Below are 25602 nucleotides of genomic sequence, written 5' to 3' on the forward strand. Positions count from 1 at the left end.
CAAACTCTAACCTGGTCCTACACCTTAATCCTGGTCCAATCTTAAACCCAATCCCACACCTTCATCCTGGTCCAAACTCTAACCCGGTCCCACACCTTAATCCTGGTCCAATCTTTAACCCAATCCCACATCTTAATCCTGGTCCAAACTCTAACTCAGTCCCACACCTAATCCTGGTCCAAACTTTAACCGAGTCCCACACCTTAATCCTGGTCCAAATTTATACCCAATCCCACACATTAATTTGTCCAAAGTCCAATGCCGTAACCACTGAGCTAGCATTTCCCTTGAGTGACTCCAAATCATTATCTATGTCCCAGATCCTAATTCTTATTCCTGTCTCTGTTCCAAAACTGCTCCCATTGTAAACACTAACATTCTTAATCCTGGTCTGGTCTTAATCCCTGTCTCAGTCTCAGGCCTTCATCCACTACCATCTATCCATTACTGATCCATTACCCCAGTCTCAGTCTTAGACTAGACTTATCTTTGTTTTTAGATCTTCCTTTGTTCCCTGTAATTCCTCTCAGGAGTGATTTCTAGATTTATCTTTGGCTGCTTGTTTCAGATAAATGTATCTATAAATCTCAGATCAAACTTTTTGCTTGTTCCTTCTAACAGATCCATTCATCTCAGGAGAACTGTTGTCTTCCTGGCTGCATGTGTTACTAACAGCTGTACGTAATCACAGACAGACAGACACACACACACACACACACACACACACACACACACACACACACACACACATCTTTTTCTTTTCCTAAAATGTCTTTTATTTCTCTAATGTCTCCTCCCACCTACACTCCAGCATCCTCGTCATTTTCAGGATTTCGGGATTCCTCTGCTTGCTGCTTCTCAATGGTCATCATTCACATGTTCCTCCAACTCACAATGGCTGATGATGTCATGGGCAAAGCTGATCGAGAAAATCCCACGCTCAACCTTTACATCCGCTTCGCTCAGACGATGGGCCTCAATCACTCAGGGTGAAGATGGTGGATTTGAAACCTCCTCATCGGGGTACGATTTTATATATAACATTATTACCTGATATAAATTTATATAAAATATTAGTTTAGACTGGTCCTGAGATTCTGTCAAGTGTGTAAATTAGACTGAGTGTAAATTTGATTGGATTGGGCATCAGATTAGAGTGGACTTGATGAAAATATTCAGTATATCAAAAGGCTTGAACATTAGTTTTAAGACTAATAACATTAGAATATTTTGCATCCCAGCTGCAGAGAAAATTAATTCTTACTATCAAAACCAAAACACGAAAGAAAAATCCTGATTCACGAAACAAACGACTCTCCTGCAGTTTAAAAAAAAACAGTTATTTACAAACCTTATTCCATAAAAGTTGGGACACTAAATAAAAACCCGAATACATGATCTGGATACTGAGGAGATATACCTTGACTGGTGTCTACCTGTGGAAATGTTTAGACATGATTTGGAAGACATTCACCACTCTGTAGAAGGCCTCACAGCTGAGAATGCAGATCAGAGCAAACATCAAGCCATGAGGTCAAAGGAACTTCCTGAAGATCTCAGGCACAGGGTTGTACCCAGATCTGGTGAAGGCTGCAGAAATTTCTGCTGCACTTGAGATTTCCAAGAGCATAGTGACCTCCATAATTCTCAAATGGAACAAGTGTGGCACAACCAGGACTCTTACAAAAGCTGGTCACCCGGACAATCTGAGCAATCACAGGATGGTCTTACTTCAAGAGGTGACCAAGAACCTAATGGTCACTATGAGTGAGCTCTGGAGATCCTGTGTGGAGATGGGCAAAGTTCCAGAAGGACAACTATCACTACAGCCCTTCACCCATCTAGGATTTATGGCAGAGGGACCAAATGGAAGCTTCTCCTCAGTGTGAAACCCATTGAAGCCCACTTAGAGTTTGCCGACAGGCAAACAAAGGACTCTTTTGTTGTGAGGGACAAATTGTGAGGGACAAATTTCTCTGGTTTGATGAAACCAAGATTGAACTGTTTGGCCTCAATTTTAAATGCTATATCTGGAGGAAACCAGGAATCATCCCAACATTGAAGCATGGTGGTGGCAGCATCATGCTGTGAGGGTGTTTTTCAGCAGCAGGGACTGGGTGACTGGTCAGGGTTGAGGAATAGCTGAATGGAGCAAAGTACAGACAACAAAAACATCCTGCCTCCTGCTGCAGACATATATTTCAGATTTTGGCTCATCAGCCCAAAAACACCTGCTGACATTTTACCTTTATCCCAGTTCCTCTGTTTTCATGCAGAGTTAAGACACTTAGATTTGTTTCCATTTTGAAAGTTTTTTGCCTGCAATACTTTTATGAAGACCACTTCTGGCCAAACTTCTCCAGACAGTAAATGTGTGTATTTGAGTCCCACTGGTGTCCTTCAGCTCTTTGCTGATGGCTCTGCTTAACATTATCTGATGTTAAAGGAAAGTAAAAATAATGTGTCGGCTACATTAATTTTCCTTGGCCATAAACTGCGTCATTGCTACTCAACATCGCCCGTTTCTTCCTTTGTGTTTCTTCAAAATAGTTTGAAGAGCAAATTCTGAAGTCCAGTCTGCTTTGAGATGTTTGCCTGGGAGAGACCTTGCTGATGCAGTACAACCATGTTTATATTCATCTACCCCCGAGCTTTTCTACCATATGTCGTTCTTCTCCAAACTGTTACCACAAAGCGTTTGCGTTCACTTTAACTCGAAAAGCCAAACCTGTTCCAGCACGGCAATGCCCATGTGCGCAAGCCAGCTCCATGAAGATCTGCTTCACATGGTTTTGGAGACGAAGATCTTGAGTGGCCTGCTATAGAGCTTCAACCCTATTGCGATGAATGAACACTGACTTCACCCCAAGACCCCTCACTTTACCTACATCAGTACCTGACATTACTCACACCCTTGTAGATGATGAGCACAAATCTTCACAATCACACTCCAGAATCTAGTGGAACATCTTACCAGAAGAGTGGAGAGAAGTATAAGAGCAAATTGGGACTAAATGTGGAATGCTCAAAAAAGCTATACTAAGTCATACTAATGACCAGGTGTCCACAAACCTTTGGCAATATTGTGCATATACAAATGTGTATACAGTTTAATTCTCAGACTAAGACTAAGACTGGTTTCTTCTCCAGAGCAGTGAGAGATAAACCAGGATCCACTCAGGATTATCTGAACAGGATTGCAGGCATGAATTCCTGAGATAATGGTGTTAATTTGGAGCCTTTGTGCCGTAAAGCTGCTGATGTATAAACAGGTTTTGATGTAACTGTGATGACGGACGTGATCGGCATTTTAAAGCTCGTTTTTCTCGGCGTGACTCATACAGGCTTCGCTAAAACTGTAAGAGCGAAAGGATTTAAAAAAGAGCAAAAGCTCAGACCGGGCAGGAGAACGTCCTCCTGTGCTGAATTAATATGGGTTTCTGGTGCGATGATGGCGTAGGTGATCAGGAGCTGATTTTATACTGGGAGGAACTTTAACACGTCTTGTTATGATGCTGAAGTCTCAGGATGGGAGTTCTAAAGGGCACACGTGGCCTCGGTGCATATTTCACTAATCGTGTGTGTTGTGACGATGGTGCAGAGCGATGAGTCCCGGTACAGTGCTGATGTTTTTCTCTTCATCCAGATGCTTTTATTTTCCACTCGATCATTATGAGAGAGAGAGAGAGAGAGAGAGAGAGAGAGAGAGAGACCATCTGGCCTTTAAGAAATGCATTAAAAAAGAAAGCCTTCAATGTCTTGTAAACTTCTCGTTCTCACTCGTTTCATTCGTTTTTAGTTCTCTCTCTCTCTCTCTCTCTCTCTCTCTCTCTCTCTCTGAGGAGTGATAGCCCTGGTTTCTTGATGTTCTTCCAGTCTTCTGAAAATGGACAAACCAGAGTCTTTTCTCTTTTTCTCCACTGTGTGTCCTGTTTGTATGGATGTTTGTAGCAGATCTTCTGCACCCATGAGAGATCAGACAACGATCAGTTCTGCAGTAAATTACACCACTGATATCGCGTTTATGCAAATCCTTTTCACACATCACATCATAACCTTGTGCTCCAGAACATCTGATCACATGCACATTATCAACTTGTGCTGTTAATATCATGAACAGCAGCTACGCTAATTCCTCTCCACTGCTTCTCTTTCTCTCCGCATCCCGAGGCATCCTGAGGTTGCTCCAGCTCCAGTCACGTCCCACCTCATGAAGATTGTGGCCCTTTAAAGAAGTAGATGCCCACAAACATCCCGAACCATCTAGAGATGTACCAGTGACAATTGGATCCCACTTCATGTGGAGTTTGGACACTGGACCTCCTGGAGTGTTTAAAGGCTCTGGCATGGAGAAGCTGGTGTTGAATCTGTGATGATCTCAGATGTTGAGATATTTTATGAGTTGCTCAGTAGCTCCTGGTTCCACAACTCCAACTGACTGTATAAGACTGTAGAAAGAACATCACTCATAATCACACACTCCAGTGCTCATGTTAGCTCTCACTCTCCAGTGTTCTGTAGTGTTTAAAGACTATAATCACACTCTTGATGTCACCCAGATGAGGATGAGGTTCTGCTTTTGAGTCTGGTTCCTCTCAAGGTTTCCTCCTCAGAACATCTAAGGGAGTTTTTCCTTCACCACAGTCTCCATGGTGCTCATCAGGGATAAACACACACCGTTCACCTTCACTGTTAAATTCTGTAAAGCTGCTTTGAGATGATGTGTGTTGTAAAAAGCGCAATAGAAATAAACTTGACTTGATAAGGATTTGAAGGCTTTGATGATGCCACTGTAAAAAGCTATTGGGAATTTATTGATATTTTATAAGTGGCTTTTACGCCTGTTGCCTGTGTTTATCTTAATATTTGTATTATACAGAATTATTGTAATATATATTAAACCTTTGCACTCCCACAATATGATTATTGTAGATTTATTTATACACATTGCTATTTGCACTTCTGGTTCTGCATTTCATTGGCTCTGTACTTGTACTTTGCACAATAACAAAGTTTAATCTAATCTAATCTAATCTATTATATAACCCTATGTCTATAGGGATACCATTATATTTTCCCAAGTAAGGACTTGGAATATAATCGGATTCTATATTGATGTGATGCTTCATCACATTTGCATATGGTTTCTTTCTTGATTGCTTTTTTTTTTTACTGTTTTTTTTTTTTTTTTTTGGCTGCTCATAAAAATATATTACATTTCAGTAATAATTAGGTGTTCCTATATAATCATATTTAAATAGGGGTCTTATTAGATTTTAATAGGTGACCATTTGAAATGTCTCTATAAGGTTTTGTTATCATTCAGTATGTTGTGTCATATCATCAGATCTGCACACGTTTCCTATATGATCAAATTTCAAAAAGGTTTCCATATAAACAGTTTCTAAATGGTTTTATTATAATCAGATTTCTATATGGCTCCAATTTGAATCGATTTCTATACTGTATCTATATATTCAGAGTTTCTGAATATCGATATATACATGATATCTACAGTATATATTAAGATATCCATGGTTCCTATCAGATATTTATATGGTTCTTATATGATCCGATTTAAACTTGTTTACATTTGTAAATGGATGTATAGTAACTTAGACTTTAAAGCATTGGACTTTGAATCTGAAGGTCATGAGTTCGTATCCCAGCTGCTACTCCTGGGCCCCTGAGCAAGGCCCTTAACTGCACCACTGCTCAGGTGTTAGAAGTCGTTCTTGGATTGTGTGTGGGGTTTGTTTAATTCCAGCTCAACACATTACTCCTGTATGAATATACACACTTCAGGGATGAGATGTTAAATTAAATGCAGCTTGTGAGGGAGGATTCGTTCTGTTTTTCTGTAGACTGAAAGTGTAGACCTGGTACGCATGCTAACACGACTGCTCCAGCGTTTAGCGATGCGACCAAACCAAACACAAGAGCAGCCAAACACAGTGTGTATGAAAACACAGCAGATGGTGATTGCATTGCAAAACCACCCCGTTGAGTATTTCATTCGTTTCCTCAGGAAAACTCAGGAGCGTTAATTCAGAGGGCATTTATAGAGTGTGTGATTTACTGACATCCCAAACACAGTGGGTGAGGAAGGGGGGTTTGTTGGGGGGTGGTGATGTAATACAATTAACTATTACTGAGTGCACACTTGAGAGTATAACGTCATTACAGGACTCTGTGTGTGTGTGTGTGTGTGTGTGTGTGTGTGTGTGTGTGTGTGTGTGTGTGAGGCCACAGGAATAAGGATATAGCCTTTGCCAATGGAATGTCTTGGAATGCGAATGATACTAATCATTGGGCTAAACATGCTCCAGAATCCTTTAGGAAGATTTTGGTTTGTTTATTTCAGTCCTGGCCAACTGACCAAACACTGACCAAACACTGACCAAACCAATGAGCAGGTTCTAGCATTATGTTGAGATACACTTCTAAATGCAACCAATGGCTGGAATGTTCCACTGGAGTGAGTGACCAGGATGAGAAAAATAACAAACTATGAGCAGTGTACACATAAATGTCCCACTTATTAGCTGTATCCTGGAACATCATGAAGCCCATGATCAACAGAAAATGGATTATTACCATAAATACAAGATGTTTCACCAAAATTGATAAAAAAAGGCCTTATCAGAGAACATCTAAGAGACCTTCTACAACATTCACATAGATGCAAGAATATCTGGGATGCATTACACTGCAGATGACAAAAACCTACTGATGTTCTTCACACTTATACACAGGTGTTATAGGGTACAAGGGCTGGGTGGAAGCACCACATCACACACATAAATCTAACCATAGCACAAACTTTGGCCTGATCCTTCTGAAAAGATCCTAAAATCATGTTATAGAGCTGCTTTTCTCTGGACATGTTTCTATTTAAAGATTAAGGGGAATCATGGAAACTCCATGTTGTTTACAGAACCTGCAGTTCACCATCTACAGACAGCTAAAGATGAGGAACAAGTCAACATCCAGCACAATGATCAGCAAAATCAACAGAGGAACTGCTTCAGAAGAAGATCAGCCTTCTGGATTGGTACAACCACAGCCCAGGTCTAAATCTGAATCCTGTGGAGGGCCGTGTTCAGGAGATCCATTTACAGGTTGATAAATCTGGAGCAAGAAAAGTGGCACGTAGTAAAGGAAGGTTGGAAGAATCCGATTTACGAGCACAAAGCACCTAATTATTACAGGGGTGTGTAAAGATTTATATAACCTCTGAACATGTGCATAACACACACAAACGCACACTCACACACAGTTGAACCAACTGACCCGGGTTCTCCTGGAGCTCATAACCAGCATGAGGTCACTGTGTGGAGCTTTAGCGTGGAAATGAGACCAATACAGACTGCTGAGAAAAAACACAACATGTCCTATTAACTCTATTTATCTCTATTCTATTCTATTCTATTCTATTCTATTCTATTCTATTCTATACCATTTCTTTAACACAGGTTTCTGAGGAGCCTGAAAACGATTCCACAGAAATCAGGGCTCAAGGCTTTGAACACCCTGGATGGGAAAAAACCCACACAGACACACATACACACACCTTGAAGGATGACAATGTGTGTGTGTGTGTGTGTGTGTGTGTGTGTGTGTGTGTGTGTGTGTGTGTGTGTGGACTGGAGAAGTTTGGAAGCAGGTCTGCATTGGTAAAAAGTCTACAGAATGTCGATAAACTCTGGAAGGAGAGATTTATGATACGAGGAAATATAAAGAGCACGGCTGCAGAAACAGTTGAAGATCACCATCACCTGCACATCTACTGAGTCCAACTCTTCACATAACACACAAACACACAAACACACACGGGTGAGACAATCTTCTGCCCAAAGTGTGTTCAATCCATCAGTCGGTTTGTTTGTTTTTGTGTGTGTGTGTGTGAGAGAGAGAGAAGTAGATCCCATCTGAATACTTCAGAGGAAATGAAAGGAAGGAGTCTCCAGTTTTAGCACATTGTAACTTGAAGCTTTGTGATGTTTTCAGTACAGAGGACTTTATGTGATAAACTGTGGTTTTGTCTGTAGATGCTATAACATAAGTGAGAACAGGAAGAAATTATTATTTATCAAGTGTAACTGAAAATTTACAATTTCATTTGATTTATTTTGTTCAGATTCCAGATTTAGATCTGTGGAAGCTTCACACTCGTTACACTGAACACACATTCTCACTTTTCATCCAAAGAAAACTCTCACTTTCACTGCTTTTACTTCTCCGCACCAACAACGTCAACTCATCTCATCTCAATGGAGATCAGATATACAGTGAGTAACAACTATCTGTGTGAGGTAATAATGAGAAAAAGGGTATTACAGACCACACAGGGAGACACTGGGGTATAATCCACTCTGAGCAGAGACACCACGGTATAATCCACTCTGAGCAGAGACACCACGGTATAATCCACTCTGAGCAGAGACACCACGGTATAATCCACTCTGAGCAGAGACACCGGGGTATAATCCACTCTGAGCAGAGACACCAGGGTATAATCCACTCTGAGGAGAGACACTGGGGTATAATCCACTCTGAGCAGAGACACTGGGTGTAATCTACTCTCAGGAGAGACACTGGGGGAATAATCCACATTTTTATGAAAGAGACACACTGGGATATAATCTACTCTGAGGGAAAACTCTGGGTATAATCTCTTCTGAGGAGAGACACTGGGTATAATCTACTCTGAGGAGAGACACTGGGGTATAATCTACTCTGAGGAGAGACACTGGGGTATAATCTACTCTGAGGAGAGACACTGGGATATAATCTACTCTGGGGGAAAACACTGGGTATAATCTCTTCTGAGGAGACACACTGGGGTATAATCTACTCTGAGGGAAAACACTGGGTATTATCTCTTCTGAGGAGACACACTGGGGTATAATCTACTCTGAGGAGAGACACTGGGTATAATCTACTCTGAGGAGAGACACTGGGGTATAATCTACTCCGAGGAGAGACACTGGGGTATAATCTACTCTGAGGGAAAACACTGGGGTATAATCTACTCTGAGGAGAGACACTGGGTATAATCTACTCTGAGAAGAAACACTGGGGTATAATCTACTCTGAGGAGAGACACTGGGTATAATCTACTCTGAGGAGAGACACTGGGGTATAATCTACTCTGAGGAGAGACACTGGGGTATAATCTACTCTGAGGAGAGAAACTGGGGTATAATCTACTCTGAGGAGAGACACTGGGGTATAATCTACTCTGAGGGAAAACACTGAGTTATAATCTACTCTGAGGAGAGACACTGGGTATAATCTACTCTGAGGAGAGACACTGGGGTATAATCTACTCTGAGGAGAAACTGGGGTATAATCTACTCTGAGGAGAGACACTGGGGTATAATCTACTCTGAGGAGAGAAACTGGGGTATAATCTACTCTGAGGAGAGAAACTGGGGTATAATCTACTCTGAGGAGAGACACTGGGATATTATCTACTCTAAGGAGAGACATTCGGATATAATCTACTCTGAAGGGAAACATTGGGGTATAGTCCACAATATGCTTTTATGAAACCTGGTCCTGACACTGAGTAGCAGGTCTGGGCTTTGACTGGCTGGAGAAACTTTGAAAGGAAGTGGAGATAACTGACAGCTCCATCTTTTCCTCCCCTCAAAGACCAACATCTGCAGAGAGAGCTAAAACAATAACAACAAACACATGGACACATTTAAGACATCAGCATTGAATCCATCAGATCGCTGGATCACTAAGGCAACCTGAGATGATTTGGCGGTGTGCTTAAGATCATTGTCCTGGTGCATAACCCAGTTTCAGCCAAGCTTTAGATGTCGGACAGATGGACTCACATTTGACTCTAGACTACTTTGACATGACTTCAGTGTGTCCATGTCTCCTGGCTGCACAACAAACCCAAATCATCACAACTCTATGACAGTTTGTATAAGGTGTTGGTGCTGGTATGCTGTGTTTGGTTTTTGCCAAACATGGTGCTCTGCATTACGGCCAAACATCTCCAGATTGACCTCATATGCTAAAAACACACCGTTCTAGAAGTTTCTGAGCTAAAACAATAACAACAACAAAGTGAAAACAAACACAGACAGATTTAAGGCATTAGCATTGAGTCCATTACATTGCTGGATCACCATGGCAACCTGAGAAGAACCAGAAAATTGGGAGCCTTTGGGATTATGGGAGAAGTTTTATATTACATTCTGTCTAAAAGCATTAGCTAATTATGTGTAATGATCTTGCATAAGGTTACTGGACTAAACACTGCCTCGCTGCGTTCACATCATCTTCTACAAGCTGCTGTGGAAACTCCATGTGTCTGACCAAGTGGACCTGCAGCCCAGAGAATCATTACAGTACAGTAGAACATGTCTGGCTGTAAAATACAATGACTATAGACTACAAGGATCCATTTTTTCTCTCTCTCTGCTACAGTTTGTCCTATTGAAAGACCTGAAGGATTGTATTTCATTACTCTACATGAGTATTGTTTTACACAGGCGTTTATACACAAACTATTTAAAGAGTGAAACAGAAACAGGTGCAGATGCTGAGGACGCATGAGGGAACTGGAAATGGCTAACCAGAGACAGGTTGCAGAACAAAGCTTAAGAGGCCAGTACATTGGCCTGATCAGAACTTAGGAGGACACACCACTGACCTCTGGAATGAGCAGATCATGTGAGGTTGTGGAGAAGGTCTCAGGTGTGAACAGGTCACAATGCTGGTGGCTTTGCAGATGCAGCTTGTGGTGCAAATGAATGTGATGGTGGAAATAGAGACCACAATGAGCTCAGCTGTCCTCACTATCTGCTGTCACAATTCCAACTGAGGCAATAATACAGATGCTTTCTATAGTTCCTACATAGAATGTAGTAGGGATGGTCTGAGCTGTGGTTTCCTCAGGAAGTAGAAGTAGGCTTCCTTGTTAATGGAGCTGGTTTTAAGAGTTAATTCACCAGATGAAGTTAACATCAGCCATCATTGCTCTTAATGGTGGACTCTGGTGGTGCCATGGTGGCTCTTCCTGTACCTCAGGAAAGATCTCTGCAGGGGAGGGTATGCATGCACACAGAGGAGATCATCTTTTACATTTTATTTCTTTTTTCTAACTAATGGCTAAATAAATGACATCAGGGTGCCCTGGTTCTATCATCATCCCTCCACCACCATGCTGGACAGTTGATATGAGGTGTTTTTTTTTTTGCCAAACATGGTGCTGTGCATTATGGCCAAACATCTCGACTTTTTGTCTTATCTGTCCAAAGGACATTGTTCCAGAAGTCTTGTGGTTTGTTTAAATGCAACTTTGCCAACTTAAACTATGCTGCTATTTTCTTTGTAGAGAGAAAAAACTTTCAACCCTTCCAAACAAACCATATTTATTCAATTCTTTTCTAATGAACGTTCATATTTAATATGCTAACTGGGGCCTGAACTGACTGAGGTGTATCCCATCACACAGTCTGACTTTGGGGTGTATTTGCTTTCACTTGTGAATATTCTTCATCACTGTAGAATGACGAGCTTGGAGTTGTTAGGAAACGGCCTTATAACCCTTCCAGGTTTATGGGCAGCAGCAGCTGCTTCTCTATAATCATTGCTGATGCCTTTCCTCTTTTATTGTTGTGATAACACACAGCAGAAAGCTCCAGACCTGCCAACTACTGTTGGATCCCACTTCATGAAGTTTTCGCAAGATTGGATTTTGATGATTAAAAACCTCATAATCAGTACTCAAAAAACATTCTACACCAGCATCCATCACTGAACATTTAAAGGCTTTGGCATGGAGGAGTTGGTATTGAATCTATAATGATCTCAGATGTTGAGCTGATTTATGAGTTGTTCAGGAGCTCCTGGTTCCACAAGTCCAACTGACTGTAGAAGACTGTAAAAAGGACATTATTCATAACTACACACTCAAATTTCTCAGCATTTCTTCAGTGTTTGTAATATTTTTATGATTTATAGTCACACTCTTGGTGTCTCCAGATGAGGAAGGGTTCTTCCTCATACCATCTAAGGGAGTTTTTTCCTAACTTTGTCACCCCGGGCTGCTCATCTGATATAAATACACATGTACTTAAATATAAAGTGGATTTTGTTCCTTAATTCTTACAGTCTGTAAAGCTGCTTTAAGACAATGAAAAGTACGATAGAAATCAAATCAAACTGAATTGAATCACACTCGCTAATTAGCAGTTCTTCAAGAGCATTTTATTAGCAGCACCTGGCTGATACTTACCTCCTAAATCCCATGGAAACTGTGAGTTTTAGTCTTCGTTTTTCACTCATGGCTTTTACATTAGCAAAGAAAACAGGCTAGCATGCTTAAATCCAACTCATGCTAAATGCAAAGCAAACACTGCCTCAGCATGGGCTTTTGAAATGAGACACTGTGTAAGTTTTGAAGAGGTAAAGCAGATGCTGTGCTGCAGTACACAAGCCTGTGTTTACCTCAGCACCAAATCGTTTAAAAAAATATGATTCATTTTTTGGTTTATTTTTGTGAATATACAAAAAAATATATACAAAAAATTATATATATATATATATATATATATATATATATATATATATATATATATATATATATATATATATATATATATGTATATATATAATTATATATATATATATATATATATATATATATATATATATATATATATATATATATATAAATATATATATATATGTGTGATTACCTGGATAAAACACACACACACACACACACACAATTGTGATCACGGTAATGAGGGTGTTGTACAGCCTATAAAGAGGTCCTGGTCTTTATCTTGTGTCGATTTCATGGCCTGGTTACTGTTGCGCAGCTCCACACTCGTTGTCTCGTATATAATCTTGTAAATGTCGCACAATCCAACAGTTTATGCACAACCCTATAATCAGATAAAACTCCCACACTGCCACAAACAAATCTTTTGAATCAGTTTGATGCTGAAGTAAACACAGGCTTGTAAACTGTAACACAGCATCACTTCACCTTCAGGAAACACACGCAGTCTCTCATTTTAAAAACACACTCTGAGCCAATGTTTGTTGGGTTTAAGCATGTTAGCATGTTTTCTTTGCTAATTCTAGAGAACTAATTCGAGTGTTGAACATAATCACTTTCATTATTGTAAAACACACCAATATCTTACAAAAGATGGCTGCTTGGAAACAAATCACAGATCTCAGAAAGTCACAGCTTCAATAAAAAAGTGACTTTTTACACAAAAAACATGGCAATCAGTTAAAATGATTGAATTTCTTTAACATAGCGATGTTTTGACTTTGACTTCAAAGATTTGAGTAGATTTTGGGGTTTTATGTCTAACAGAGTCAGATTTTGATATATAATCTACAGATTGACAGAGCGTATGATTTCTGGGGCTTTAATGAAGCAGAAACCTGACCAACTGATTTCAGTAAATAAAAACTTTGATTTTGATAAACAGCTCAAGGCAGAAGAGAAATTTGATGAGAAGAAAATGTTCAAATGAAAAATAGAACAAAAAGCATCACCAGGATTTAACACCAGTTTCAGACTGGCTGATATGTGGGAGTGGATTTACAGCTGAATCAGCTGAAAATGGCATTTAGGTTACCGACCTGTAAAAAACATACTGGGAGAATCTGATGTTGGTTAGGGTTTGATTTACTCACCACAAAGCTACCAGGAGCATCCGGAACCGGGGGTGGGTGGGGTGTGGGGGGTTACAAAGATCATGGGCACTCTCAGAGCATTTTTTGAATACTTCTTAATATTTGCAAACTAGTAAATGCATTTCTCAAAACTATTTGTACAAACAGCACAACACAACGGATTTCATGGAACAGCCTGTACTTTTCTCAAAATCCTCATTTCATCTCTAACAAGTGAGTATTTGTGTCAGATCTCATTTCCATCTCAAGTCCTTTTGTCATTGTTTGGTCGTGTAGTCGGCATGACGGCGTACGCTTTCAGTGTTTCCTGATGTAAACTCTTTGGATTCCAGTGACTAAAAATTCCCAAGTCTGAGTTTCTTCTGTATGGTGCTAATGAATTTCAGCAGCACAGATCTACACATTACTGTAGGTGGGATGTTGTTTGTTAGAGACCGAACAGGAGTCACACTTTTGCTGTACTGTAATAAATAATCTGGCAAAAAAATCAATCACAATGTTGTTGTGATAGAAAGGAAAAAAAACACGAAAGCACAATGAGGAAAAATCTACCATTATGAAGGCAAACACAGGAAACACCATAGGGCAGAACTGTGCACTCTGACCTGCTGAGGTGTGAAGAAGGGCTTTGTGTGTTTGTGTGATACAGAAAATATATATATATATATATATATATATATATATATATATATATATATATATATATATATATATATATATATAAATAAATGTATATACAGTATAACAGCACAGTCCACGCTGGATTACATCCATGTTCTGTCTATGAAATGTTTGAATTAGACCTGGTTGATCTCAGATTATTCGACTGTACCCTGCGACCCGACGCCATTGTGATTGACAACATGGTCCATAATAATAAATCTAAATTCATCTGAAATGAATCTCTGACCTCTTCTTCCTCTTCCTTCATTCTGCCTCTTTATTCTTCTTCCTGCTCTTCACCATGTTCATTTCTTCTTTATTGCTGTCACTAATCAGAGTTGGACCTGTTTTAGAGAACTAACTGATGATCAGTTCTGATGTCGTTCACTCACCTTCATTAGTGACGTTCAAGATTCATCTGCACAATTCATCAATTCGAGATACATTTAAACAAGTTTAATAGAAATTCACAGATTCTGACACCTGCTTTATCCATTTAGCTGTTAATGAACAGATGCTGAGATGTTTTGGGGGTTAAAACTATTCAGGAGAGGATCAGTAGAACATATTTATCAACATGAACATTATCAACTATAATGCAGGAAACAGCAGAAGAATAAATGAACGTACAAAAACATTTACATTTTGTTGTAAGTAACCAGAAAACCCTTTTATGTGCACAAGTGACGACATGACCTGAAGGTTGAACAAGAAGTTTTTAAAAATTTCATTTCTGATCAGAGAAACGCTCTGAAGCACCTGAGAAAATCGCTAATGCTCTCTGATTTAGCTCGGGCTATGATACAGATTCAGACGGGTGCTCTAGGAGCTCCACAGCAACTCGGTGAAGAACTGAGTGTGAATTTAGAAACGTTGTGTAAAAGAGTGTGTTGATGGAGAGACAAGAAAGAAAGAGTCTGAGATTGTTTTCTGTTAGTTCGTCTAAAGACAAACAAATATCAGATGTTTTCAGTCAAAACCCAACCAACGTCCCATGGGGACCTGCAAAACCTCACCGAGTTACATCACAGAGAGAGAGAGAGAGAGAGAGAGAGAGAGAGAGGAAAACAGGGGGAGGACAAATTCTTCAAGAATGAGAAAACTTTATAGCTTCCCTCCTCTCTCTCTCTCTCTCTCTCTCTCTCTCTCTCTCTCATTCCCTTCTTCCCTCCTCTCACTCGTTTCAGTCAGTCCATCAGTCCTCTCCGAGACTGGACAGATGAAAAGAGAAAGAGACAGAAGATACAGAAAGAGGTGATGGAATGACAGACTGAGAGCATCCCTCTCTTCTCAGGTAAGTCCCAAAAATCCCAAAATATTCCTATTAGCCGTAGTGTATGTGGTTACCATGGTGACCTGCATGCTGTGGTTATTTGGTGGGTGATGCCCCTGAGATCGGATCGAATCGGATCAGAACTTTGACTCTCACTGTGTTTATTTCTTTATTTTCTACACTTCAGACTCTCACATCGTCTTCGATACTCCTCCTGCAGCTCCTCAGATACGGGGAGAAAATAAAGGCATCCATAATGAAATAAACAAATAAAATAAATAAACAAACAAATATCAAATATATTCGATTATATAAAATATAAAATAAATAATAAAATAAAAATAAATAACTTTCAAAAGGTTTATAAATGTATTATATTTACTGATGAGTTTATATCTGTAATGAATCAAGTCACTTTTAAATGATATTTATATATTTTTTGGAGAATTTATACGTGTTTGCTTTGTGACGTCTCACTAACGTGTTCTTTACAAGACGTGTCTTTAAAAAAAAAAAAGCTGATCAAAGGGAATGAACTGTTCATTCTTATACATTTTTTTTAAAGTATTTTGTTTTTGATTTTAATGAACTATTCATTTATTCATTATTCATTTTAATTATATTAATCTTGTAAAAAGAATGGTAAAAAACAAACAACAAACAAACAAAACAAACAAACAAACAAACATCTATTTATTGTGATTTTGAGATATTATGTATTTGTTTGATTGTTTGTATTTTTGTTTGTTTTTGAATACATAAATGATCAATTTGGAGTCAGTCTGTACTGTAATAAAGAGATAATATAATATAATTATTGTTATTATAAACACTGATTGTGAGATTGGAATAAACTGAATCATTACATCACTGTTTATCTTCTGATTTAAAATTCACTCGGGTTTTACTTTTTTATATCATAATCATCTATTATTCATATTTCATATCAGTAAAAATATTTATCATTATTATTATTATTGTTATTATTATTATTATTATTATTATTATAAACGCAGGTCTGAAACGTCTCCACGCATTAAACACCTGAGAGCACGAGACCTAAACAAACACTAAAAAATAAATAAATAAAATCATGAATAAAGGATTGTAAGAGAATGGAATGAGACTGTGTGTGAGTCTTGTGGGCGGAGCTACACTGCTATTACTGTTATAGCTGTTGGCCAGTGATTAGTTTTTATTCAGTGATTGTGTAGTTGTGTAATTGTGTGATTAATTGTTTGATTGTTTAGTTGTGTGATTAATTGTGTGATTGATTATGTAGTTGTGTAGGTGTCTGAGTGTGTACTTGTGTGACTGATTGTGTAGATGTGTGATGGATTGAGTGATTGATTGTGTAGATGTGTGGGTGATTGTGTGATTGATTGTGTAGTTGTGTGATTGTGTAGCTGTGTGATGGACTGTGTGATTGATTGTGTAGTTGTATGATGGACTGGGTGATTGATTGTGTGTGATGTGTGTGTGTGTGTGTGTGTTTGTGTGTGTGTGTGTGTTTGTGATGCGTGTATGTCTGTTTGTGTGATGTGTATTTTGTGTGTGCGTGTGTGTGTGTGTGTGTGTGTGTGATGTGTGTGTGTGTGTGTGTGTGTGTGTGTGTGTGTGTGTGTGTGTGTGTGTGTGCTTCGTTTAGCCTGCAGAATTTGCCAGCAGGTTTCCAGAAATCCAAAAATGGAATTACCTGCTGTTTCACTTTGTTTCCCTCCTTCATCCTTCTCTCTCTCTCTTTCTTTCTATTTCTCTCTCTCTCTCTCTCTCTCTCTTTCTTTCTCTCTCTCTCTCTTTCACTATAAACTTTGTCTCCCTTCTTGACTCTCTCATAAGAATAGAGGATTGTTGAAGAGTTTGACTCCGATTGGCTCGTTGTTGAAGTTTCAGAATCTGAGCACTTTATTGATCTCACAGAGAAATGATTTAATTGTAAAGTTTATTTCTATTGTAATTTTCATAACAGACTGTGTCTCAAAGCATCTTTACAGAATTGAGGAGTATGAGGTGAGCGATGTGATGTGAGATGTGTGAGATGTGTGTGATGTGAGATGTGTGTGAGATGTGATGTGTGATGATGTGAGATGTGATGAGATGTGTGATGTGAGATGTGTGAGATGTGTGTGATGTGAGATGTGTGAGATGTGTGAGATGTGTGATGTGAGATGTGAGATGTGTGTGATGTGAGATGTGTGATGTGATGTGATGAGATGTGTGTGATGTGAGATGTGAGATGTGATGTGATGTGAGATGTGATGTGTGATGTGAGATGTGAGATGTGTGATGTGAAATGTGTGATGTGAGATGTGAGATGTGTGAGATGTGAGATGTGTGATGTGATGTGAGATGTGAGATGTGTGATGTGTGATGAGATGTGTGAGATGATGTGAGATGTGAGATGTGTGAGATGAGATGTGTGTGATGTGAGATGTGAGATGTGAGATGTGTGATGTGAGATGTGAGATGTGTGATGTGTGATGTGATGAGATGTGAGATGTGTGATGTGTGATGTGAGATGAGATGTGTGAGATGTGAGATGTGAGATGTGAGATGTGTGTGATGTGATGAGATGTGTGAGATGTGATGTGTGAGATGATGTGAGATGTGATGTGAGATGTGAGATGTGAGATGTGAGATGTGTGATGTGAGATGTGTGAGATGTGAGATGTGTGATGTGATGTGAGATGATGTGAGATGTGATGTGTGATGATGTGAGATGTGTGATGTGTGATGTGAGATGTGAGATGTGTGTGATGTGTGATGTGAGATGTGTGAGATGTGTGAGATGTGATGAGATGAGATGTGAGATGTGTGAGATGAGATGTGAGATGTGTGATGTGTGATGTGAGATGAGATGTGTGTGATGTGTGATGTGAGATGTGTGAGATGTGTGAGATGTGAGATGTGATGTGAGATGTGAGATGTGATGTGTGATGTGATGATGTGTGAGATGAGATGTGATGATGTGAGATGTGATGTGATGTGAGATGAGATGTGATGTGTGATGTGAGATGAGATGTGTGATGTGTGATGTGAGATGAGATGTGTGATGTGTGATGTGAGATGTGTGAGATGTATGTGATGTGATGTGAGATGTGTGAGATGTGAGATGTGAGATGAGATGTGTGTGATGTGAGATGTGTGAGATGTGAGATGTGATGTGTGATGTGAGATGTGTGAGATGTGTGATGTGTGATGAGATGTGAGATGTGTGAGATGTGTGATGTGTGATGAGATGAGATGTGTGAGATGTGAGATGTGTGAGATGTGAGATGTGATGTGTGATGTGTGATGTGAGATGTGTGAGATGTGTGATGTGATGTGAGATGTGTGATGTGTGATGAGATGAGATGTGATGTGTGAGATGTGAGATGAGATGTGTGTGATGTGTGATGAGATGAGATGTGATGTGATGTGAGATGTGTGTGATGTGTGATGTGAGATGAGATGTGTGTGATGTGTGATGTGTGATGTGTGATGTTGTTGTACCAGTGGGTTACAGGCTCAGTGTTCTAGCAGCTGTAGATGAGGTTGGTGTAATAAAGGTGTAATTAAGACATGCCATGCACTAATTACCCCTCCGGCGCCACGTGACCTGGGAATCTTCTGCCCTTTCACACTCCTGCTGTAAATCTACCACAAAGGTCACGGGGCAAAAGTCAAACACACCAATACCACTCACAGGGGCATGCGGGGGGCACGGGGCACAGGGCACAGCATAATGTCCTGAGAAGATAGAGAGAGAGAGAGAGAGAGAGAGAGAGAGGGAGGAGAGAGAGAGAGAGAGAGAGAGAGAGAGAGAGGAGAGAGAGAGAGAGAGAGGAGAGAGAGAGAGAGAAGAAAGAGTTCAGTAATGGATTTAGTGTTTAAGGCCACTGAGACTTTTTTTTTTTTTTTTTTACAGATTTTTAAATGTCCTTTATTCAGGACTGATTGTTTCAGCTGTGTGGGAAGTTCAGCACAAAATAGTGTATACAGTGTGTGTGTGTGTGTGTGTGTGTGTGTGTGTGTGTGTGTGTGTGTGTGTGTGTGTGTGTTGCTTTATTTCCCTATAATACTGATCTTTGTGTCTCTAATTTCCATTTTCCTCCCACAGACACTGAGAATAAAGAATCAGGAGGACGGATTGAGGTCAGTTACAGAGTCTGAGCATGTTTCTGCAGCACACACTTTATTATTATTATTATTATTATTATTATTATTATTATTATTATTATTATTATTATTATTATTATTGCAGGCTCTGAGGTGGAGCTCGAAGAAGAAACACAGAGCAACAAAGTTCCAGGATTCTGAGTCAAATACAATCAGGAACTACTTGAAAATTCAAACAGAAACTTTTCTGCATTTCTGATTCTGAGCCACAATGCCCTTCCTCTTGCACCTCTTCCTCTTCCTCATCCCAAACCCTGCCCTGCTTTCCCATGGTGCATCTGTTGCCTCTGAGTCCCAGCCAGTCAAACTGGTGGTATCAGAACGCTGTATTTCTGACCCCAATGCAATCGAAGGTCAGGAGTTTGACCTGACACCCGGTTCTCCTCTGGTTCTGACCCACCGGATTCGTCTGGTTCCGAGTACTGGATCCGGTTCTTGCTGTCAGTCTGAATTCGCAGCTGTTAACGAGCGAATCGAAGCTCTTGAAAGGGAGGTTTCAGAACTCAGGGAGAAATGTGGAGGTCTAAATGGAGGCTGCTGCACTTCACAGCAAAGTCAAGGTAAAGTAGAAATGCCCAGGATCACGCTGATGTTCTTACCATGACCTCACTGAGTGTAGAGTGTGTTAACTTATGAGCACTAGTTTCCACTTTAAGCATTAAATAAATTAGAATTAGAATTCAATTGGATAGGACTTCATTTTATTCCATGTCCTGCTTCTTTAGACAAATAATGATGCAGAGTTACTGATACTGGTTTCTCCACAGGTGATTATTTTCCTACAGGTCACCAAATGTCTCTTATACCTCAGGAATCTGGCAGACTTTATAATAATTTTTTTTAAAAACCTCCGGCTTTTTCCATTAGGGGGCGCCACAGTGGATAATCCGTATTCATGATCCATGTGTTTGATTCGGCACATGTTTTTATGCTGGATGTCCTTCCTAACGCAACCCTTCCCATTTATCTGGGCTTTCGGACCGGCACTAAGAGTGACCTGACTTGTGAATCCCTAATGGCTGGGGTTGGTTCCCTGAACAGGGATCGCAGCGGCGGTGAGAGCGCCTCATCCTAACCACTAGACCACCAGGGAACCTGGCAGACTTTACAATAAAAGAGCCAAATATTACTTTTATCTACTTACACTCCTGTTTTCACTGATGCTATCGCAGCTGTAAACTGTATTTCATTCCCCAGCAGATGTTGGACTTCTGATCAGAATGTTTTCAGTTCAAAACCACACTGGCACTGCTGGGCCCCTGAGCAAGGCCCTTCACTCTCACCTGCTAGTAAAATGAATTGCTAAATTTAAGTAGCAGCTACCAAATTCCACAAATTTTTAGTGTCCCTTAGCTGTTACTATAAAAAGAAGGGTACAACCCCAATTCCTACAAAAGTTGGGCCACTGTGCAAAATGTGAATAAAAACAGAACACAATTATTTTTGAATAGAACATTAAAAACATATCAAATGGAAAAAATAAGGTCATTTTGAATTTGATGGCTGAAACATGCCTTAAATAATCTTGGGACGGAGCCACAAAAGTCTGGAAAAAGTAAATGTTATTGAAATGAAACAGCGGGAGAAACATTTTAAAACTAATGAGGTTAATTAACAGCAGGTCAGTGAGATGATTGAGGTATAAACAGTGTATCTTAGAGAGGCAGAGACTCTCAGAATAAAGATGGCAAAACTTCACCAATCATCTGTGAATCCTTAACATCAAATTGCAAAACAGTTTAATATCTTATCATTTACAGAACATATCAAAAAAAGTTTCCAAGTTTCTGCAAAAATCTTTGTGCACAAAGGACAAGAATGAAAATCAATATTGGATGGTGATTTTCTGGCCCTCAGGAGCCACTGCATTTAAAACAGTCATGATTCTGTAATGGAAATCACTACAAGGGATCATTAACACCTACAGAAATCATTGTCTATGAACACAGTTTGCATGTCATCCACAAATGCAGCTTAAATCTCTATCATGCAAAGAAGAAGGCATGAGTGAACATGATCCAGAAACACCACCATCCTCTCTGGGCCGAAGCTCATTTCAAATATACTGAGGTAAAGTGGAAAAACTGTTCTGTGACCAGAGCATTCGAAATTTGAATGTCTTTTTGGAAACCATGAAAACCACGTCCTTCAGACTAAAGAGGAGAGGGATCATCTGGCTCATTATCAGCATGCATAAAAAAGAAAAGCTCCATCAATGCTCAACGCTATATACAGGTTTTAGAGTAACAATTGCTTCCATCCAGAAGTATGAGAGTATGACGTGCACTAAAATGTTATATACTACTGTTCAACATTTAATCATGAAAAAAAAAAAAGAAATATAAGGATAAAAAAAAATAATAAAGTAGATAAATAAAGAAAAGAAGAAAGTAGAAAGTATGGATGAGTATTGAAGATATTGACAGTTCATATTAAAGTAATTAAAGTATTTTCAAGTTTAAGTCAAAACTATTTAAGCAAGACATTGTTAACTGCAACAGCATGACTTTGTAGTAGAAGAGTCTGGGTGCTGAACTGACTGTCTGCAGTCTAGACATTTCACCATTTGAAAAATCATGAAACAAAAAACACAACAAAGGAAACCCAGAACTGTTAAGCAGCTAGAATCCCGTATCAGTCACATATGGCACAACATTCTTCTGCTAAAACTTCAGGAATTGCTCTCTTCAGTTCTCAAATGTAAACGGACAGAAGACGTGATGCTACACTGTGGGAAACACGGCCCTGTAACAACTTTTTGCAGCCATCAAATTCAAAATGACCTTATTTTTTCATATGTTCTTTTTTGTTCTACTGTTCTATTCTATTCTAATTTATTGTTCTATTGATTTGTAAGATTTGCAATTCATTCGGCACCCAAATCTTTTGGAATTGAAGTTGTATATTAGAATGAGCACATTAATATAAAACTGTCTTAGACTCCCAACCACCCTCTTGCATTGTTGTTACCATGGAAACAACATGGGTTGTTTTTTTTTGTTTTTAGTTCTGTCTTTCTGCTGGTCAGCCATTTACTGGTTCCTTGATTGTGTCCAGCTGTTTGGTGTTAGCTCTTGATGAGTTTGCCCATTAATACCCCATTGTGTCTTCACATCATGCTTTTGTTACCTTGCGTCTGTGCCTTGTTTCCATCTTCTCTCCTGCTTTGATTCTCATCTGTTTCATGTTGGATGCCTGTTCTATGACCCCTGCAATGAACTTTCATGATGATGATCATCAGTGCTGTGCCCTTATTAAATTCGTATTAAATCTAATGAGTTTTCCGACTTGCATCTTTCTTCGCTTCAACGCACCTTACAGCTTTCCAAACTCCAGCCAATGGAATGACAAAACAGCCTTAAGCTCAAAGGGAAGTTGGGGGGGAAACTCCATAATGGTGTTAAAGACATGGAGATGTGGCCAGGTTAGATCATAAGATTTCCTTCAGAGGTATAAAAGAAAAAAATTAAGCAGATGTACAGCAAGGAACTCACAGATGTTCAGAGGTATTTAGTTGCACAAGAAGAAATACAGATAGACGTTTATTGAGCAACCCCTTAGAGTAAGCTTTCAAAAACACAATGGCATGTGAGCAGATGTGTTGCCTCATAATCCTTATAGAGCAGAAATGTGTGTGTTGTAGGAGTGGGCTGCAGCACTGTCCGTCCCCCAACAGATGAGTGTCTGAACGACTGCAATGACCAGGGTCGCTGCATTGATGGGAAGTGTGTGTGCTTTGCTGGATTCAGTGGACCTGACTGCAGTGTTCCTGACTGCCCCGGAGACTGCAGCAACAAGGGGAAGTGCGTCAACGGCAAGTGTGTGTGTGATCCTGGTTTTGCTGGACCAGACTGCTCCGTTAAAACATGTCCCAATAATTGCAGCAACAATGGCAGGTGTGTGAACGGAAAGTGTGTGTGCAATGCAGGATTCACAGGTTCAGACTGCTCAATTGTACAGTGTCCTGGGAACTGCAACAATAAAGGACGATGTGTGAATGGGAAGTGTGTGTGTGTTGCTGGATTCACAGGTCCAGATTGTTCTGAAAAGTCCTGTCCTGGAAACTGCAACAACAAAGGCAGGTGTGTGGATGGAAAGTGTGTGTGCAATCCGGAATTTACAGGTCCGGACTGTTCGGAAAGGTCCTGCCCCAAAAATTGCAACAATAAGGGAAGATGTGTGAATGGGAAGTGTGTGTGTGATGCTGGATTTACAGGTCTGGACTGTTCGGAAAAGTCCTGCCCCAGAAATTGCAACAATAAAGGAAGATGCGTGGATGGAAAATGTTTTTGCAATTCCGGATTCACAGGTCTGGACTGTTCTGAAAAGACCTGCCCCGGAAATTGCAACAATAAAGGAAGATGTGTGGATGGAAAGTGTGTTTGCAATTCTGGATTCACAGGTCTAGACTGCTCTGAAAAGACCTGTCCCGGAAATTGCAACAATAAAGGAAGATGTGTGGATGGAAAGTGTGTTTGCAATTCTGGATTCACAGGTCTAGACTGCTCTGAAAAGACCTGCCCCGGAAATTGCAACAACAAAGGCAGTTGTGTGAATGGGAAGTGTGTGTGTGATGAAGGTTTTACAGGTCTGGACTGTTCTGAAAAGACCTGCCCCAGAAATTGCAAAAATAAAGGAAGATGTGTGGATGGAAAGTGTGTTTGCAATCCTGGATTCACAGGTCTAGACTGCTCTGAAAAGACCTGCCCCGGAAATTGCAACAATAAAGGCAGGTGTGTGAATGGGAAGTGTGTGTGTAATGAAGGTTTTACAGGCCTGGACTGTTCGGAAAAGACCTGCCCTGGAAATTGCAAAAACAAAGGCAGGTGTGTGAATGGGAAGTGTGTATGTGATGCTGGATTCACAGGACCAGACTGCTCTGAAAAGACCTGCCCCAACAACTGCAGCAACAAAGGCAGGTGTGTGAATGGGAAGTGTGTGTGTGATGATGGATTCACAGGACCAGACTGCTCTGAAAAGACCTGCCCCGGAAATTGCAACAACAAAGGCAGGTGTGTGAACGGGCAATGTGTGTGTGAAGTCGGCTTCACTGGACCAGACTGTTCCACCAAGACCTGCCTAAATAACTGCAGCAACAGAGGGAGATGTGTGAACGGCAAATGTGTGTGTAATCCTAAATTTGCTGAGCCAGACTGCAGTGAGTGTACGGACGGATTCGCAGGACCTGACTGTGCAACAGGTAAGATTGATCTGTGTTTACACTAAACCAGATACACCAAGCGGTTTGTAATTATGTATAATAAAGGTGAGGTTGTAATTGATAAATAGGCACTATTTGAAAACCAGAAGCAGATAAATGGGAATCATAAATTTAAATCCCAGCCACACCAAGCTGCCACTCCTGGGCCCCTGAGCAAGGCCCTTAACCTCTTAACTGCTCAGTCGTATGAAATGTAAGTCACACTAAGGGTGTATTACAAATGAATAAATACTTGGGGGTGGATACGTATTAAGACTGGTCCAGGGAGCACAGACTGATACTGAGCCCAGTGCAAGATCTGCACAAATAGTGTAAAGCCTTAAGAACTTGACCTGGAACAGATGCAAGTATGAGGAGCAGGACATGGCAGGAACAGAACTTTGTGGATAATAGATAGATCACTTTTCCATATGCAAATTCACAAGGCTGTTACAAAGGATACAAAGGTTACACAGGATCAGATATCGCTAGAGCATATTGGGTTAGGGGTCTTGCTAAAGTGCCCACATGTAGCAGCTTTGAAGCATGTGGCACTAAACTAATGATTAATATCCTATTCCTATTGGAAGATGGATAAGGCTCTGGGTTACTGTTCAGA

The 25602-nt window shown here is 40.0% G+C and overlaps 1 protein-coding gene across 4 annotated transcripts in view; it reads left to right on the plus strand.

Moving 5' to 3' along the window:
- The first annotated feature begins 15510 nt into the window (after positions 1 to 15510).
- Positions 15511 to 25602, plus strand: part of LOC124392249 (tenascin) — a 38650-nt gene continuing 28558 nt past the window's right edge. For all 4 annotated transcript variants that reach the window (XR_006927135.1, XM_046859034.1, XM_046859035.1 and 1 more), the window contains exons 1-4: positions 15511 to 15646; positions 19725 to 19759; positions 19869 to 20343; positions 23427 to 24983. Coding sequence is in view for 3 of the 4 variants with exons in the window: in XM_046859034.1 (XP_046714990.1) it covers positions 19995 to 20343; positions 23427 to 24983 (1906 nt within the window). In the remaining variant the exon portion in view is untranslated. The remainder of the gene's footprint in view (positions 15647 to 19724; positions 19760 to 19868; positions 20344 to 23426; positions 24984 to 25602) is intronic.

The sequence above is a fragment of the Silurus meridionalis genome, chromosome 10 (assembly GCF_014805685.1).
Source record: "Silurus meridionalis isolate SWU-2019-XX chromosome 10, ASM1480568v1, whole genome shotgun sequence".
NCBI classification, from domain to species: Eukaryota; Metazoa; Chordata; class Actinopteri; order Siluriformes; family Siluridae; genus Silurus; species Silurus meridionalis.